This window comes from Oryctolagus cuniculus, chromosome 4 (genome assembly GCF_051225735.1).
Source record: "Oryctolagus cuniculus isolate XC-2025 breed Fujian yellow rabbit chromosome 4, ASM5122573v1, whole genome shotgun sequence".
NCBI classification, from domain to species: Eukaryota; Metazoa; Chordata; class Mammalia; order Lagomorpha; family Leporidae; genus Oryctolagus; species Oryctolagus cuniculus.
Window position 1 is genome coordinate 68,255,743 of NC_142870.1, and position 20,199 is coordinate 68,275,941.

Consider the following 20,199-nt stretch of genomic DNA (forward strand, 5'->3'; position numbering starts at 1 on the left):
GCAAAGCATTATATAAATAATGTAAACAAGTTTTTTTTAAAGAATTTTCAAAGCAATGTTGCATCTCATTGTGGAGCCTTCCCTCTTTTGTTCATTCTTCTATGTCCCAAGTCAGTATCTTTTGTGTTTATAACCTATTTGTATGGTGTGATTATTGATATCATAGGATTTTTTCCATTTTTATTTCATTTTAGGTGATTTTTCTTCCATCCTGTCTTTTATTAGGCTTATATATTATTTGCTAGTTTAAGCAGCATGCTTTATGTTTATTCTTCCACTGTTTTCTCCTAACTTACCAAAAAATGCCTATTTTAAATATAAATTCTTAAATTTTCCAACAGTTATAATTTTGCACAATTCTAACTTTCACAACCCTGTGGGCTTGTCCTGTGAGGCCCACACTGTCAAGATGGTGGGGTGACAGCGTTCTTTGACAAGAAGCACTGGAGATGGTTTCAGTGAACATGTCTGTTTATTAGCAGTTAGGCACAAGCTTTTATAGGGCAGGCAAAAGGGAGTAGATAGCTCAGGGTAGCAACACCAATTCTATAGGATAGTGCTGATACTGGTACTGCTATGCTTCTGCTATAGCTTGAAGGTCATGTAGTCCACATAGCTTTCCAGGTGGTCTTATGAGTCTAGTCCACATCTGGGAACTCTTTAGCTGACAATTACAAGGCCCCTCAACAGGAATTGGGGGTGTGGGAAATGTGCCTGGGGCCCCTTCAATCTGCCAGCAGTCAGGTCAAATGTGGGTCTCAGTGTGCTGAGTCCTCTACCAAGGTTTTACCCGTGGAGCATGGTATGCCATGCCCTCTTGACCTCCTGCATAGGCTAGGCAGACAGCCTTCCAGCCAGGCACAGGATCACCCACACAATCCCATTCCCTACCCTCTGTATCCCTTCCATGTATATCTAAATTATTCTATTTATTTATTTATTTAAGATGCAGAGAGAGAGAGTGCTCCCATTAACTGGTTCACTCCTGGGATCTGTCTGTGACGGCTGGGATGGAGAGTCTGGACAGGGGCTGGAGCCGGGAGCCAGGGATGCAATCTAGGTCTCCCAGGTCAATGACAGGAACCCAATCACTGAAGCTATCACTGCTACCTCCCACAGTGTGCATTAAATAGGAATCTGGAGTCACAAACCAAAGCCAGAAATCAAATCCAGGCTCTCTGATATGGCATGTGGGCCTCTCAACTGCTAAGCTAAGCACCTGCTCTTGAATTATTTAGTTATTTTATTACAGCGGTATAATTTTTGGGACTCTGCTTTTTTAGGCAATAATAAATTCTGGTAAGTTATTTATTCTTCCTGTATATCTTATAGCCTCTTCCTGGACCAATTTTTTTTCTTTTACTGGAATCCTAATTTTAAAGACACTTCTGAAGAAGAGCCTTGAAATAATTTTCTGAGGACCATATGTTTAATGATATTTTTTTCTCCTTTCCATTTTAAATATTTTGTTTATGAAATCTATGACCAAGACTTTAAATATCTTTAAATTAAGGGCAAGCAGAATAATAATTACATATTTAACAATTAAGAATAGAGGATGTAAAAAAAATAAACAGAGAAAAGGATCAAAATTAACCCAGCAGAATGCTTTGCATATACTTTTTTAAAGATTTATTTATTTATTTGAAGGGCACAGAGAGGCAAAGGCAGAGAGAGGCAGAGAGAGAGAGAGAGAGAGAGAGAGCGAGCCACAGCGTCAGCCCCTTGCATATACTTTAAAAAGCATGTATAAGGATGTTTATTGCATGACTATTTAAAATAACTTAAGGAAAACTCATTAACGGTAGAACAGCTAAATTGTGGTTTGCAGTTTTCATAGAATGGGAAACTATACAGTAGTAAGAATGAATGGACAACTATATGCAGTAACATGGATGACTTTTTAACATCTACAAATGAGTGAAAGAATCAAGATACAAGTGAAGGAATACTCTATGATGCCATTGATATAGATGTGTGTGTTTGTGTTTGTAAACAGTCCTGTTCACACAACTGGCACATGCTGTTGAACAGAGAGCCACCTGAGAAAGTGATTGGATTAGGGGAAGTGAGGAGTACAGGAGATGAAAGATTATATGTGTTATTCATAGATTATAAGAATATCCTAGTGTATTAAAAACATACTAGCAACAATTTTTGTAAAAGTAAAAATGGAATTCAATGTTCAACACTTTAAAAATATGGACTCATTGCATTGTTGTATCCCAAAACACTGCCTTTTGACATTTTACCTTTAAAAGTATTTATAAAAAGTGAACAAATTTCATGTATTTAATATATACAGATTTAAGATCATAATGATACTTTCCACTCTACCCTACTGCCCATACTTCCACCTTCCCTCCTTTTTCCATTCTTATTTTTCTTCTAATTTTTATAATGACATACTCCCAGATAATTTTATAATCACAGTCTTAACTCTCCACTAAATAAACAATTCAGCAAGTACTAAGCAGAAAAACCACTGTTCCTCAAGAGTATAGATAAGGGCTGTAATCATTAATCAAATATCAAAATGACAATTTTCTCATATATATTACATTTTTTGCACTCTGCATATTAGTTACCACAGATCAGGGAAACCATATGATATTTGTCTCTTAGGGACTGGTTTATTTCACTAAACATAATGGTTTCCAGTTGTATCCACTTTGTTGCAAAAGACAGGATTTCATTCTTCTTTATGGCCAAATAGCATTCCATAGTGCATATATACCACATTTTCTTTATGTAGTCATCAGTTGATGGACATCTGGGTTGATTCCATCTTTTAGCTATTGTGAATTGAGCTATAATAAACATGGGGGCACAAATGACACTTTCATATGCTGACTTCACTTGCCTTGTGTAAATTCCCAGGAGTGGGATGGTTGGGTCATATGATCTATTTTCAAATCTCTGAGGAATCTCCATACTGTCTCCCATAATGATTGTACTAGTTTGCACTCCCACTATCAGTGTATTAGAATATCTTTTTTCCTACATCCTTTCCAGCATTTATTGTTTTTTGATTTTGGGGTGATATCCATTCCAACTAGGGTGAGATGAAACCTCACTGTAGTTTTGATTTGCATTTCTCTAATGGCTAAAGGTCCTGTGCATCTTTTTAATGAGTTTGTTGGCCATTTGCATTTCACCTTTGAAAAATACCTATTCATGTCCTTCACCTATTTTTTAACTGGATTATTTGTTTTCAGGTTGTTGAGTTTCTTGAGCTCTCTATAGATTCTGGATATTAATTCTTGATCAGTTGCATAGTTTGTAAATATTTTCTCCTGTCTGTTGCCTCCTCACTTTGTTAAGTGTTCCCTTTTTTATGCAGATGCTTCTTAGCTTGATGTAATCCCATTTGTCTATTTTTGCTTTTATTTCCTGTGCTTCTGGGTTCTTTTCCAAAAAGCCAATGTCTTGCACATTTTGACATTTTTAAAATATTTCTTTATCTACTTACTTGAAAGGCAGAGTGATAGAGAGAGGGATAGATCCAGTGGTTATTTCTCATATGAAGGAACAGGAAGTCTGGGCCAAGCTAAAGCAAGCAGCCAAGAACACCATCCTGTTCTGTCACGTGAGTGCAGGGGTCCAAGTACTTGGGTCATCCTTCTGCATTTGATGACACATTAACAGGAAACTGGATTAGAAACAGAGTTGCTGGGATCTCAGTATGGAAGGCAGGCATCCCAAGCAGTGGCCTAACATGCTAGACAGCAATGCTAGTTCTTCCTTGATTTTATTAATTTGATATTTTTAATTTCTGTGTTTTATGTCTATTGATTGGCTTCCTCTAATGAATCTTGTTTGGCATTCTATGAATCTTTTAGTCTTTTAAATATGTATATTTCATGCTTCTGGTTGTTTTCTGGAAAAAAATAGCCATTACTTTATTTAAATCCTTAATTTTTCTTCTCTTCATGAGACTCCTGATATATAAACATTAGTACCCTCTATTCTTCTATGTGAGGGTGTGCATGTGTGTGTGTGTGTGTAAACATTCCTTTTCACACAAACTGGCACATGCTGTTGAACAGAGAGCCACCTGAGAAAGGGATTGGATTGGGGGAGGGAAGGAGTACAGCAGATGAAAGTTCATTTCTCTCCAGAGCTATAAAGGACTCTATCAAAGAAGTTTTCAGTGAGCCAGAATGGAAGGGGCAACTTGTGGGGAGCAACTCAGACTAGACTAAGTTACTGGAATTAAGACTTATTCTATGCATCTGCTCTCCCACAATATGGCGCTGGGAGAGGAGGTAACAGCTTCTACACAGCTGCCTCCAGTTCAACCAATAAACAGCAGGACCTGTTCCTGATTGGAGGAGAGCAGCGTACTCGGCGTGTGGGTAGCAGAGCACGGATTGGTGGAAAAGGACTATAAAGGAGGAGAGAGACAACATGCACCAGGAACATCTAAGGGGAACATCTAAGAGGAACACCTGTGCAGCCCCCGAGAGAGCCGGCCGGCGGTGTGCCGCTCCCCCGCGGAAGTGGGGAAAGTGGCAGGGGGAACCGCCCTTCCACGGAGGTGGAAGGGTTGGTAGCCAACCCGGGAAGAACCAGCAGCAAACCCAGGAAGGGCCGAGCAGACAAAAGAACAGCGCAGGGTCCTGTGTCGTTCCTCCGCGAAGAGGGGGAGCGACATAATGGTGCCGTGAATCGGATATGAAGCCTAGGCAGGGTTTAGTGTCGTTCCTCCACGAAGAGGGGGAGCGACATAATGGTGCCGTGACTCGGATAGGAAGCCTAGGCAGGGTTTAGTGTCGTTCCTCCACGAAGAGGGGGAGCGACAGCAACTTTAATTAACTTACAGATGAGATAGCCCAGTAGGGAAGTGAATTTTAGAGAATGTACTAAGATAACAAGAGTCATGAATATGCTTAATCTGTTAACTAAATAATTTAAAGAAGAAACTATAGATCACTTGATAAAAATAGAGCAATTACACAGCCCAACTGACAAATACTGGTGACAACTGCTGAGAGTGTTCTATAGGCTAGGAACTGTTTAAACCTCACAAGATATTGTGAACTAAGTACTATAATTATTCCATTGTCCTCTGTCTGAAGCATTCAACCACTTGCTCAAGCTGACACAGCTCCTCAGTGAATTCAGGGGGTGCAACATGTCTCCTGCCTATGGGGCTGTGTGTCCAGGGTATCATTCACATAACCCCCCATGATTCACTTTCTCTACTCAAACATGGGACTCTCATTTCCATGCATGTTCATTTCCATGTCTAACATAAATGTGAACATAAAAGCTGTGGCTGTCACCTAGAATTAACTTGTAGTTCATCTGTGTAACTCATCAAAGTACAGGGTGCGCTTGACAAAGCTTGCTGAGCTACACAGCCTAGGGAGGACAAATACCACAAGATGTTATTTATGTTTCACTCATGCAAGCTAAGTCAGTCCTATAGATATACTGTACAGCACTGTCCCTATCCTTAACAATTACACTATGTATTTACAACTTTTGCTCAAAAGGCTGATTTTATATTAACAATAATAAAAAATAGCCAGTGTGAGGCATAGATTGTGGTAATGCCTGCCTGTTGTATGATTATCTCCAAGTTGCATATGGTTTATTTTTTTAAAGATTGATTTTTAAAGATTTATTTATTTATTTGAAAGGTATAGTTATAGGGAGAGAGAGATTTCCTACATCTGATGTTTCAGTCACCAGATGGCCACACAATGGCAAGACCAAGCCAAAGCCAGGAGCTTTTTCCAGGTTTCCCACATGGGCGCAGGGACCCAAGTACTTGGACTATCTTCTGCTACTTTCCTAGGCTCATAAGCGGAGCAGCAAGGACACGAACCAGCATTCACATATGGGATACTAGTGTTGCTGGCAGAGCTTAACCTGCAGCTACAACCTGGTCACAGCTTGGTGTTTTCTACATTAATCACATACAGAGATGTTAATCATATGATATGTCAATAAGGTGGGAAGAAGAGAGAGGAAGAGGGAGAAAGAGAGGACTGTGGGTTCCATCCTTACTAGGAGGTCTTGGTAGTAAAACAGAGGTAAGCATTTCATTCACCCCTTTGTCCTTTAAGTTTTATTTTAAGAGCTAAGAATTCTGAAACTTGCTAAAAAAGAATCCTCATGAATGTAAGTGGAAGGAAACTCATCAACAAAGAAAAAACCTGATCACTTCATGAAGGGAGAAATCATTGGAGAATGGACATGGAACTTATTGCTTGAATATACAATTCGATCCTGGATTTTTAAAAAATAATACTGTACGCTTGTTTTAAAAGCATTGTTGAAACCATCATCTCACCCACCTCCCACCCCATTTCCTTTCTCTGTCAGTACAGGTTAACAGGAAAACGGAAAAAGTGATTTTTTTTTTCCCCGCAAACACTTGTTTCCCCAATTGCCACCACTGAAAGGAAAAAATATTTTCGAAACAATGCAGGGATGAATACAAATATCATTTAATTTCCCATAGATTGACTCCTCCTGGAAAAGCCGCTTGGGGGCGGGGCGGAGGGGGTGGAAGAGGGGGCCGGCGGGAGTGCACAGACAGGCGCAGAGCAAGCTCTGCGGTGTGGGTGGTGGCGGGGGTGGGGGCCGGGCCGCTGTAGGGGCACAACCCGGTGCGAAACAGCTAGCCCCGTCTTTCCAGTTGCGCCGAGCCGCCTGGAGCGAAGATGCAGAGAATGGAGAGGCTGGTGAGCTGGGTGGGCCAGGGCCTGGGAAGGAGGGCGCGGGGTGGGCGCGGTCCAGCTCCCCGGCGGCCCCGGGGCGGCGGCGGGCCAGGCGCGCCGAGCTGGGGCTCGCCCTAGTCTTGATCCTACGCTTGGTTTACCTTGATGCCGCCCTGAAAATCGCTGAAAAGCTGCTTTTGCTTCCAGAAGGGTGGCGCACAGGCCACTCCTGGCGCCCTGGTTCTCCATCCCCATTCCCTGGCAGGAGAATGCCACCAGGTGCGGGCTCCGGAGACGCTTCGCCCGAGGGACCTTTGTTATCCGCCCTAGGGAGCAGAGCCAGAGGCATCGTCGGGGGTGCCCCTGGTCTCCGACTCCCTCTCTGAGGCGAGAAAGCATAGTCGTTTCTCCCGAGAAGGGGGTGGGAGTGCTGTGCTGGCTCCGTGTTGGCGGCGAACTGCCGTGGGGATGCGAATCCCAGCCCGGCCCTGGGCAGGAGGGCTTCTTCCCTTTTTGATGCTCAGCCGCTGTCTCCATCCTCTCGGGGAGCCATGAAAGATGCGATAAAACTGCATGACACTGGTCGCGAGTCTCAGGATTGCAATCTGGACTCTCCAGAGAGACGACATCTTGTTTATTCAGGGGCTGTGTGCATGACAAAAGCGAGGGAAAGGGTTCCATGCACTCCGTTGGTGTAGACAGATAAAAATCCAAAAGCGAGGAATGCCTGCAGGAATTTTGTTTTTCCTATTTGTAGTTTGGAGGCAGGAGCCAGCAGCGCCTGTTTCATTCTGGTTCTTAACAAAGGAGAACTGGGGTCCATGAGCCTGAGCCTTCTGCGTGTCAGATGCATTTCATGTCCACAGCTGTGCTTTAGACACGAATTATTACCTGAGTCGACAAATAAAGGAACTGGTACAGAGGCTCATTTTCCCATGCATATGGCTGCTTGCAGTGGGACCAAGGTTTGGATTAGAAACTTTCAGAGCAAGAGGTTTGCATAAAGCCAAGCATACCAGATGGGCAGTTGTCAGCCAGGCACAGGGCTCAGCCAGCACCGGTGATCTAGGCAAAGGTCCTGAGATGACGGCTTTGTTTTCTTGATATGTGCTCCCATGTGTCACCTGATTACCGCTTTCAGATACCCAACAGCGGCGGTTACTACATACTGGGTGCTGTACCGTTGAAGTGCTTAATTCTCATGAGTACTCCTCCTATGAGATAACATAAAAAAAAATTATTGAGTAGTTATTTGTATCCGGCACGATTCTAGGAACCTTACATATACCACAGGTTGAATACCCCTTATATGAAATGCCTGGGATCAGATTTCAGATTTTTTTTTTTTCCTTTCAGATTTTGGAATAGCTACTCACTGAGATATCTTGGGGATGGGACCCATGTCTAAATATGAAATTCATGTATGTTTCATACATATCTGCCACACGTGGTTTGAAGGTAGTTTTATTCAGTATTTTAAGCGTGTTTGCATTTGTCTGTTAAATGAGGCCAGGTGTGGAATTTTCCATTCGTGGCCTTCTGTCTGAAACTCAAAAAGTTTCAGATTTTAGAGCATTTTGTATTTGGGGTTTTTAGATTAGGGATGCTGAACCTGTGATTCCTTTAGTCTCTCAAAGATGCAATATTTTGGTCTGGCTGCCATATCTGTCCACCAGAATCTGCTCCTGTTGCTACCATGCAGCAAAGCCTCCTGGACTCCTCCCTACAAAACAGAAACCTGTTGTCTCCAGCTTGGTAATGTTTTCAGCTATTTGCGTGGACTAGAAGGAAACATGGCATGGAGTAAAAATGTGTGTATATTTAATGACAAGGCTTTCCTTCGGATGCCCTTTGCCTCAGTCATTGTGTTTTTTATTTCTTAACTTTGCTGGCTCCCAGTCCATAGGCTTAGCTTGCTATGTGTCTGCTTTTTTCTTTCTTTCTTTCTTTTTTTTTTTCTTTTCCTGAAACACAGTTTTTTGCTTTAGAAATCAGTCTGTTTTGCATTCCTCATCATGGCCTCTGCTAGGCCCTTGAGTTTCCATGGTAGAGAGAGGCATAATCATTTTTGTAAAATGGCATGGAATTAGAGTGCCAGATATCCATCTCCACAAATTGCCTTAGCTGAAAATAAAACAAAATGTGTTGAGTTCTGGCAGCAGAGCCTGGGGAAACATTTGGCTTGATTTTTTTTTCCAGCTTTCCTACTCAGTAAGATAGGATGAGGCAGTATCAGTAATTCTGAGAAAATGATCAAGTAGTCCTCAGGCACTTCAGAACTCAAGAAAGCCCTTTAAATATGATACCTGGGAATGATTGGGAGGAGGGCAAAAGCTGAGCAGGTGTGTAGGCTGTGAATGTCTTTTCACGTATCATTTTGGACTTCCTAAAGGGCAATGATTTTGTTGTTGGTCTTAGACCCATGAAGATGAGAAGTCACCTTGAAGGGTCTGCAGGCTCATGGTATACTGGGGTATCAAATGATAACATATACATGTGAACGTTAATTTGTTCTAACGGCACAATCAGGTGGTATAGCTTTTACTTCCCAGTAGTGTGGACACTGTGTTGACACTCCTTGGGGTCTAGGGATTATCTCTCGGTTGTTGTGCCTCAGGTATTGAGTAGCCCTGGAGAAGGGCCACAGGGTGGTAGATGTCATCCTTTTCAGGATATCTGTCCTGAAAGATCCCCCAGGAACTCTTTGACAGAGGCTGTGATGGAGACTCTACATCTCTGACAGGTGCAGTGGGTGCTGGAGAGGAGCCCTCTCAGAGCAGGACATTCAACCCCAGACTCTGCCAGCTCTGATGTTCACACATGACAGCTGTCTCCAGGGTACAAGTTGGCCCAGGAGAACTGAGACAAGACTGGATCCAGTATTCATAATCTCAATGGTTATAAATCGCTGCTCCTGGCCAGAAACAATTGAAGCTCTCTCTTTAGAGTTACACCACTAAAGGAGACAACGATAAGGGGTGATTTTCTACACCTACCCAGAAAGAGACTTGGTTAGAAGTTTCTTTGGCTAAAGAACAAAGTTTACATAATGAGATTGTTTGTGACATGTTTATTGGTTTAATCTGGTCAGACCCTTTCTCTGTGACATTTCTCCCCATTAAATCTCAGTCACAGTTTTTTCCCAAGGGAAGAGAAGAACATGGGATAATCACATCAACAACATAGTGGGAAGGAATGAAGGAAGGATATTGGAACTGGGATGGCTCCCACTGACAGGAAAAGGAAAGAGAAATCAGATAGGCAAGGAAAGATTCAGATCCTCCAAGATTCTCTGCCTCTAGCCTCTCCTCCTAAGCCCATAGGAGGAAAGATATCATAAGACAATAAAAAACCTGGGAGAAATGAAAGAACAAACGATAAGATCCAGTTTACCGTGTCAGAAAAAGAACTGTGTCATGGAAGTTAAGTCATTATTTCTAAAAGGAATGACTAAACAGGGCTTCATAAGGCAAGCAATGGGAAGGAGGGATGAGATTTTCACAGTAACAATCATGACCATAGGCCATTTGAGTAGTTGTGAATCAGAAATATGTTTCAAGAGATAGTAGCAGAGATTGAGACTAAGCAGGGTCTGATAAGAACACATAAGGCTTAAAATATGTTATCTCAATAACTACAAAAAGAAAGGAAGAAGGAAGGAAGGAGGAGAGAGAGAGGGGGAGAGAGGGAGGGAGGAAAGGAATATCATTATGTTTTTAGAATTGTATCTACAAATCATATCGAATCTGTTAAAAACTAATTAAAATAAATATTTTTGTAAAAAAGAACATGTAAGTTCTGAAAGGAGGGCCCATACTAGGCATTAGTCAGCTTTTTACTACTATAAATATATTTTTTGAGGTACTCAACTTTATAAAAAGAAAGATTTATTTAGCTCACAGTGTTTTGAGGTCAAGCGCAAAATTGGGTAGCCCCATTGGTTGTTCTCTAATAAGAGCAATGAAGGCAATGGATGATGAGCAAGTGCAGAGAATCACATTTTAAGAGATGTTGGTCCTAAACTCAGACTTTTGTAATGATATTTCTGAGGGAACTACCTTCAGAGACCATGTCCCCAGTAACCTAAGAATTTCCCATCAGGTCCTGCCTCCTAAACAAAATAATTGGTTTGAGTCTATACCTCTTAGTACCATTAAATTATGACTTTGAGGTTTACTATTCTGTATGAGTTTGGGAGTCAAGCCCCTAAGACATACTCATTTGGGGGACATTCAGCATCCCATCTCCAAGATCCCCAACCTATTTTTTTAATTTATTTTTTATTTAGTAAATATAAATTTCGAAAGTACAGTTAATGGATTACAATGGCTTCCCCCCCCATAATTTCCCTCCCTTTCACACCCCTCCCATCTCCCGCTCCCTCTCCCATTCCATTCACATCAAGATTCATTTTCAATTATCTTTATATACAGAAGATCAATTTAGTATATATTAAGTAAAGATTTCATCAGTTTGCACCCACACAGAAACACAAAGTGTAAAGTACTGTTTCAGTACTAGTTACAGCATTACTTCACATTGGACAACACACTAAGGACAGATCCCACATGAGAAGTAAGTACACAGTGACTCCTGTTGTTGACTTAACAATTTGACACTCTTGTTTATGGCGTCAGTAATCTCCCTAGGCTCTAGTCATGAGTTGCCAAGGCTATGGAAGCCTTTTGAGTTTGCCGACTTGAAAGATCCCCAACATATTAAGTCTAACATTTATTCAAGTATCAGAAACAGGCAGAAATTGATACAAACGGAGAGAGCTCTTCCATTGGCTGGTTCCCTCCCCAAATCAGTGAGGGCTGGACCAGAAGTCCAAAGTCTTATTTGAGATTCACGGCAAATTCTTTTAACTGTGGACATGGAAAATTCAAGTTACATACTTTCAAGACACAGTGGTGGGATGGGAAGAGCATATGCATTTCCATTCCAAAGGAAAGAGAGAGGAAATAGAACAGAGGATGAATCCACCCAAAGCAAGAACAAAACCCAATAGAGCATGACCAGCAACAGAGCTCCATGTACAGCATCCTGGGCACACTGGGGTGGATGAACTTCCAAGGGCTTGAGGTGCCCTGCCCTATGGCTTTGTTCATCACACTCCACATGAATGTTCTTTCTGCATGCTGATGTCCATGGCTTTCCAAGGCTTGCATGGTACACTGCTTGTAGCTTTCCCGAGTAAGTGTTTCACATTGTTGCTTCCTCTGGGTATCTGTGATGTGTGACTTGACTCCCACTCTCACTTGGCATTGCCCTATTGGAGGTCCATGCAATGATAGCAACCCTGTAACTCTTCCTAGCCTCCCAGGCTTGCCTATGCAATTTATTTTTTTTTTTAAGATTTATTTTATTTATTTGAAAGACAGAGTTACAAAGAGAGGTAGAGACAGAGAGAGAGAGGTCTTCCATCCACTGGTTCAGTCCCCAGGTGGCCACAATGGCCAGAACTGTGCCAATCCGAAGCCAGGAGCCAGGAGCTTCTTCCGGGTCTCCCACACGGGTGCAGGGACCCAAGGACTTGGGCCATCTTCTACTGCCTTCCCAGGCCACAACAGAGAGCTGGATTGGAAGTGGAGCAGCCCGGACTAGAACCAGTACCCATATGGGTTGCTGGCGCCTTAGGCCAGGGTGTTAACCCGCTGAGCCACAGCACCAGCCCTGCCTATGCAATTTCGGTGTAAGCCATTATGAACCCTTAGCTCATTCATTCTGCATGCCTGCAAAACTAGCATCTTGTGGACAATGCTAGGAGCTCGTGCCAACATGAGCCATTCCTGGATCTGTTGGGCTATGGCTGCAGCCATGTAGTGTTTCACCAGCTGATTGCAGAGAAATGAATCCTTTGGCAGTCTTGGGCAAGCCTGAAGAAAATGCCCTGGTGATCCACGAAGCAATTCTGCCCTTTCAGGCCTCTCCTCCTGTGATGGGATGAGCCTTCTCAAAAATTTCCAAGATGCTCTTAAGGCCTTTCTCTCGTTCTGCCAATTAACGCCTGACTCTCTTTTACTTCCTCTAATCTCTTAGGAATATAAAATACATTCATATTTCATAACTTTAGAAACAGTTGTGGCCATGAACTCTTGGTGCTTTTTCTACTACTAGAAGTAGAATCCCTGAGATGAGTACTTGGTATGGAGGTTAAGATGCCACTTAGGATACTGGCATCCCACATTGGAGTGCCCAGGTTTGACTCCTAGCTCTGCTTCTAATTCCAGCTTCCTACTAATGTGCACCCTAGGAGACAGCAGATGATGACTCATGTAAGTACTTAGGTCCCTGCCACCCATGTGGGAGACCTGAATGGCATTCCCTGATTCTGGGTAGCCCAAGTGCCCACAATAGTGGGTATTTGGGGAGTGAAACAGTGGATAGAAGAGGTCTTTCTTCCTTTTAAACAAAATGGAAAAAAGGAGGGTGGGGTAGAATCCTTAGCATTTTAAATCTAACAAGATTAGTGAACCAATTCAATTTATTTATTTATTTATTTTTATTATTTTTTTTTTGACAGAGTGGACAGTGAGAGAGAGACAGAGAGAAAGGTATTCCTTTACCGTTGGTTCACCCTCCAATGGCTGCTGCAGCCAGCGTGCTGCAGCTGGCGCACTGCACTGATCCGAAGCCAGGAGCCAGGTGCTTCTCCTGGTTTCCCATGCGGGTGCAGGGCCCAAGGACTTGGGCCATCCTCCATTGCCTTCCCGGGCCACAGCAGAGAGCTGGCCTGGAAGAGGGGCAACTGGGACAGAATCTGGTGCCCCGACAGGGACTAGAACTCGGTGTGCCGGTGCCGCAGGTGGAGGATTAGGCTATTGAGCCGTGGCCCCAGCCAATGAACCAATTCTAGACACTCCCAAATCAATTTACTAAACTTATCTTCCAAATTCTGTTCCTTATGGCAGCAGAATTTACATTTGCCTTTCCTCACTATAAAGAACATGTCTGAGGCAACTAACTTTGTAAATGGAAAAGGTTTCTTAGCTCAGACTTACAGAGGTTCAGGTCCCAGAGAGGGCAGCCCCAGGTAGTTGGGCTGTGGTGAGAATGGGGGATGGCAATGGCAGGGCAAGTGCAGAGGAAGAGTCATGTGGCAAGCCAGGGAGCAGAGAAGCTGGTTCCCAAATGGGGTTTTATAACAGCTGTCTCAAGAGAGCTCCTTCCCAAGGGCACGCCCCAGTGACTTCCTAAACACTGTAATCAGATCAAGTTCTTGGCCTGCTAGTACCATTAATTTATGACTTTGAGGTTAAAGTGTTCTTTGGGTTTAGGAGCGTACCTTTAATATATGCACCTTTGGGGGCATTCAACATCCAAACTCTATTCAAACCATAGAACTAGGTTTGTAGAGCAGTAGATTGGAGCAAGGAAAATATTGTTGGATGTCCTGCTAAACCAAGTACTGGTGGATACTGAGGTTGCTGTGGAGCAATGAGACAGGCACAGAGACCATTACTTTATGGAAGAGTGTGGTGTCACTGCTAAATGCTGTTTAAAAAAACTATAGAAGCAAGTTAAAGACAATCTCCAGCCAAGAAGGCAGCCAGTGTAACAGGAATTTCACAGTGGTTGAATGGTTGAATTTGTGATTTCAAAAGTGTGAAAAACTAGTGGTTTCATATGGTCAGGTAATGTTTTAGCATTAGAGTTCCCATGGAAGAGAAAGAATGAAAAGACTGACAGTGTGTGGAGAGGCCCAGGCAGGTGGTAACCGTGTTAGGGACAGTGTCTCAGGGTATGGGAATACAGTGGGCTGCACTTAGGCAAGGGTCATCTCTTCTCAAACCAGGAAGCAGAGGGATGTGTTCCTACAAGATCTGGACATTTGAGACGTGGTGGACGAAGGCAGATAGGACCCCTTAGGCACTGGGGGAAGAGGCTTGACTCTGCTGGGAACAACAGCAGTGCTGAGAGCCTAAGGGGAAAGTGACGCAGAGGGTGAGATCACTGTACACAGAGGTGGCTAGCCAGGCTGCTACAGGTCAGGAGGAAGGCATTTCTGGTATGGGGAAGTTCAAGCAAAACCATCAAGGCAAGAAACGTGCATTTAGGAATAAGCAAGGCAAGCTGGCATGGAGAGGCAGATCTAGGTAAACAATGGAAGGTGAATTTCCAGGAAAACCATGCAATTGCCCCTCAGAATTTGGGGGTACTGGGGTTGATTCCAGGACCAAAATCTGAAGTTCCTTCTGAAAAATGACTTAGCATTTGCAATACAACCTACTTATGTCCTCCTGTACACTTAAATCATCTCTAGATTATGTTAATACCTAATGTATTACAAATGATATGTAAATAGTTGTACTCTAAAGAAAACAAATCTGCACATATTTAGCACAGATGTAATTTTCCCCCAAATATTTTCAACCTATAATTGGCGGAATGCACAGGTTCCACAGCTATAGAGGGTGAGTTGTTTTAAGCTAGGAACTTTGAACGATTTTCTCTAGACAGCAAGGGACAGTGGAAGATTTTGAGGTGGGTGTCAAAGAGGAATTTAAGAAAAATTAATCTGTGCAATGGCATATAAATAAATCAACTGTACACTAAACAAGTCTAGGGCAGAGACTGTGTCTGCCTCACCCAGTCTTGGCTCCAAAGTGCCTAGCATGAGGTCAACTCGATAAACAGGATGAATAATCGCATAAATGAAGAGAATATTGTCAGACATTCAGAAAAGAAAAGACCATTGCATCAGCCGCCCACCGTGATGAACTGAGATGTGGGTAGTAATGGTAGAGAGCCAAGAGAGACTTCACCTGGGGACCCTGGCTGTATGTTGTGATGCATTCCATGCATGTGTCCACAATAGGGGACACTGTGCAGGGTGACTTCAGTGCTAGGAGTTGGAAATTCAGGAGAGAAGTTGTTTTGGTAAACATAACAATGAATTTGGCATTATTCATAAATTCGTCCATTCAACTGAGAGCAGTTTACTTGAAAGAAAAACCTAAATGCATGACATAAAGCAGAAAAGAGTTGGGTTATTGTAGGGTATTGAAAGGGGGATGGTGACGTGGAGATTGGTGTGTGAAGAGGAGAGCACGGTGACATGGACGGATAGCAGGTGTGGAGGGGCTGGTGGGGGGAGACAGGCGCCTCACACACTAGGGAGACAGGGTTGGGAGGTATTTACCAGCAGAGCTTCTGGGTAGTTACTCTGCGGCTCTCAGAGATTGCCTGCTTCTCTAGAAACCTGGCTAAATGCTTCTTTGGATAGGAACTTCAAATCTGCATTGTGCCTTTTGTTTCAGGGGTCAGTTGCAGCAGGGGTCGCTGTGTGAGTGCATGAGTGGTAATCCCTCAACATGGTGATTTGGTCACTGGCAGTAACAACATAATTTGATATTCATGTGTCAATATTGTAAAACCAACAGTCATTTTTATGTAAAGAAAGTAATAGGGTTTATGGTTACAGATATGAGCTCTGGAGCCAGAATGTCTAGGTTTAAATCCTGGCCCTGCTGCTTCCTAGCTGTGTGAAGTTCTTCTACTTCTTTGGGGATCATGGTCTTCTTTTTGAAATTGGTGATAGTGATAGTGCCTCCTTAATAGGTTTATGTGGTCATCCGGGTCCTGGGCAAGCGGGCAGTATATGCACGTCCCATGACCAGGCTGCTCATACAGTTGCACCCAGGGGAAGTGCAGCTGCGGCGCCGGACGAGCGCCCCCAGCCGGCTCGTGAGACTTGAATCAATGACAAGAACATACGGCATTTGTGGAGAGAAATGTCACTCTTCCCCGCTTAAGGGGAACTTCGGCTTAGGGCCTGTGGGCCTGTATATGACTTTCACATGCGATCTGTTCTTGAGTAGCCACTGACTTTGATTGCAGGAAGGTCTCTGAAGATTTGTATCAATGACGTCAATGGCCAGCTTGTTTTCTGTTACTAGTCCAGTGGTAAAGTGATTGTTTGGAGACTGGAAACAAGGTGATGAGGAGGAGAAATGGGCAGAAAAGGCAGTTGGTGCTTTGGTGAAAAAGCTAAACAAGAAAAAGAGTGCTGTGGATGAACTGGAGAAAGCCTTGAGCAGCCCGGGACAGCCGAGCAAATGTGTCACTATTCCCAGATCTTTGGATGCACGCCTGCAAGTTTCTCACAGAAAAGGCTAACCCCACGTTATATATTGCCATGTTTGGTGCTGGTCTGATTTGCAGAGTCATCATGGGCTGAAGCCATTGGATATTTGTGAATTTCCTTTTGTATCCAAGCAAAAAGACGTCGGAATCAACCCATACCACCATAAGAGAGTGCGGAGTCCAGTCTTACCTCCAGTATTAGTGCCTCCTCATAGTGAATTCAGTCCACGACACAGCCTTCTGGTTCCGTTTCAGAACTTGAGCCATAATTGAAGCACTCATGCCACAGAGTGCCATGTTTTCACACTCTTTCCACCAACCCAGCAACGCTCCCTCCCCCTTATCGCCAAACAACCCCAACCCCCTTCCCCTGCTAGTAGCGTGTATCCCAGTTCCCCCTCGAATTCTAGACCAGGAAGTCCCTTTCAGCTCCCAGCTGATACACCTCCTCCTGCTCATATGCCCCCTGATGATCAGATGGGTCAAGATAATTCACAGCCGATGGAAACAAGCAATAATATGATGATTCCTCAGATTATGCCCAGTATACCCAGCAGAGGTGTTCAGCCTGTTGCCTATGAGGAGCGCAAACATTGGTGTTCAGTTGACTACTACGAGTTAAACAATCGTGTTGGGGAAGCTTCTCATGCATCTTCTACTGGTGTGTTAGTAGATGGATTCACAGACCCTTCCAATGACAAAAGTAGATTCTGCTTGGGGTTGTTGTCAAACGTGAATTGTAATTCGACAACTGAAAACGCTAGGCGACACGTTGGAGAAGGTGTTCACCCGTGCTGTGTTGGCAGGGAGGTGTAGGGGAATGTCTCAGTGACAGCAGCATATTTGTACAGAGTAGGAACTGCCACTTTGATCACGGCTTTCAGCCCACCACTGTCTGTAAGATTCCTAGCAGCTACAGACTCAACATTTTAACAATCAAGAGTTTGCTCAGCTCTGGCCCATCTGTCAATCCTGGGTTTGAGGCAGTGTACAAGCTCGCCAAAATGTGCCTCATTTGAATGAGTTTTGTCAAGGGCTGGGGAGCAGAATATCACTGGCACGATGTTACCATTACCCCATGTTGGACTGAGACTCACCTACGTGAGCCTCTTCCGTGGCTGGATAAAGTCCTTACTCAGATGGGCTCCCCTCTGAACCCTGTATCTTCTATGTCATAGTGCAGAAGTATTCTTTTCAATTACATTAGTAGTGGACTTGTTTTAATTTTAGAGAAACTTTCAGTACAAATACTGTGAGCTTCCATGGAAAACAGATATTATCGCTTATTCTTTTCTACAGAATTGTGACCAATACATTTATATTTTGTAATGGGTCTACATTTGTTTGTATTTATGTTCCCGTAATTAACTCTCAAAGTGTTGTGAAAGATTCAGAATATTATGCCCCAGGTCAGAAGTTTGCACTGGTGCTAAAATGGAACATGCTTTTGCTTTATTGTCCCAACAATTTTTTGTTTGTTAAATTTACAAAAAGAGTCACATGGTGAAACATTAAAATAGGGCATAATGAAAAATAAGTTTTCCCTCCCACTGTTGAATTTCCAGAAATTGCTCTCATCATCATTTTTGTCCCACCAGCTTTAAAAATGTACAGCTCATTGTGTTGCAAAAGCAAAAGATAGGGGCTTTTTAAGAAGGACTATAAGAACACAGTGTTTGATTTGAGGGAACACTGCACTTCTCATCAGGCAGTGCTCAGTAAAAGCAGAGTGATAATTTTCTAGATGACATCATAAAATCTTCCTTTAATATAGCTAAATGTTTGTCAGTGTAATGTAACTTGATGCTATATACCTTCTGTAAAACACTTCCTTTTAAAAATAATATTGCAAATAACTGACCTCCTGTGTATGTCATTTACTCATAATCTGTTGTAAGTACTACTTGATAAACAGTGACAGTGCGTGCGTGGCCTCGTTCAGCTGTGTTTGCTGCTTTGGGTCAATGTTGCAAGAACTCTAATTTTTACATGCATTAGTCTTTTGTTTTGCACTTTGATGGATGGAAGTTCTTAGTGTAACCTTTGGTAAAACACACTCAAATGATTTGTACTTAGATGCTTAGCCTCACTTCTGTGGATTACCCCTTTTGTATTAATAAACACTGCAACTTTTAGACTACAGCTATAAGAAATTAGGCTTTTTCTTGTTTTTTTTTTTTATTTTTTTTTTTATTTTCAACCTAGGTTATAAGACTGTTATTCTGTAGCTCCAGCTTCAGGTGCCTTTTTAATTCTCTATGATTTTATGGATGTTATTAATGTTGGAAAAATCACACACTTAATGCCATCACTCTTCTGTCAATCAGCTCACATGGGGTCCTTTGAGCTCTAGTAGCCATGGGAGCCATTCAAGATAGACTTCAAAGATGAGGCTTCTGGTCAGGTGTTCACATGAATCAGCAGTGAGTGCTGGCATAGCTGATGTTTTGAATATTCACATAACAGTGTAGACGGTTCTCTCACCATCAGTGCTATGTTGGCTTCCATTTTTTTAGTACCTGTTGGATGCTAGACTCCCAAAGCACAATCTTCAAAGAGGAAATACATGAAAACTCTACAATGTTAAACAAAAGCTTTTAACTGCTTTTTCTAGGGAGCAGTTAAATGGACAGTTAGTGTGACAAGAGAATGAAGACATTATTTTGAGGAAAAAGATGACCTAATTTATCCAACACAAGAAGTTTTGTTTTCTGGTGCCTTTTGAAAGTGTATGGAGATCTCTTTTGTCTCCTGTGCCATTATTTATTGTTTTTCCAAGTGCAGCCCGTGGGTAGTGTGGGTTTTTTCAGATGATAAGTTTGTGTCCCAGCTCACCATTTTTGCTGGATGACAGGACCTCTTTGTGCCAAGTGACCTGAGCCTTAGCATAGGTGTCACAAGACATGTGCCAGAGCAGTGGCAGCCACATTGGAGAGCCATTTGCTTGTTTTTTATTTTATTTTATTTTATTTATTTATTTGAGAGGTAGAGTTACAGACAGTGAAATGGAGACAGAGATAAAGGTCTTCCATATGCCGGTTCACTCCCCAAATGGCTGCAATGTCTGGAGCTGTGCCAATCTAAAACCAGGATCCAAGAGCTTCTTCCAAGTCTCCCATGCTATTGCAGGGGCCCAAGTACTTGGGCCATCTTCTACTGCTTTCCCAGACCATAGAAGAGTGCTGGATCGGAAGAGGAGCAGCCAGGACTAGAACTGGTGCCCATATGGAATGCCAGCACTACAGGCAGAGGATTAACCTACTGTGCCACAGCGCTGGCCCTTTGCTTGGTGTTTTCATTATTCTCTCACCTGTCAGGTGCATGACACAGTCTTTGGAACAAATTTGTGGGAAAAAATATCATGCAAATTGAATGACAGATACATGTAAACAACTTCAATGGGTTCTAGTGATGAACTGGGAGAATCTATTGCATA

The 20,199-nt window shown here is 42.8% G+C and overlaps 1 protein-coding gene and 1 pseudogene across 9 annotated transcripts in view; both read left to right on the forward strand.

Moving 5' to 3' along the window:
• The first annotated feature begins 6,508 nt into the window (after window positions 1–6,508).
• Window positions 6,509–20,199, forward strand: part of CD200 (CD200 molecule) — a 38,430-nt gene continuing 24,739 nt past the window's right edge. For 4 of the 9 annotated variants that reach the window (XM_070071694.2, XM_070071695.2, XM_017347093.4 and 1 more), the window contains exon 1: window positions 6,548–6,698. Coding sequence is in view for 3 of the 9 variants with exons in the window: in XM_070071693.2 (XP_069927794.1) it covers window positions 6,678–6,698 (21 nt within the window). In the remaining 6 variants the exon portion in view is untranslated. 9 annotated transcript variants of the gene reach the window in all.
• LOC138849275 (SMAD family member 5 pseudogene) lies at window positions 16,400–18,070 on the forward strand (annotated as a pseudogene).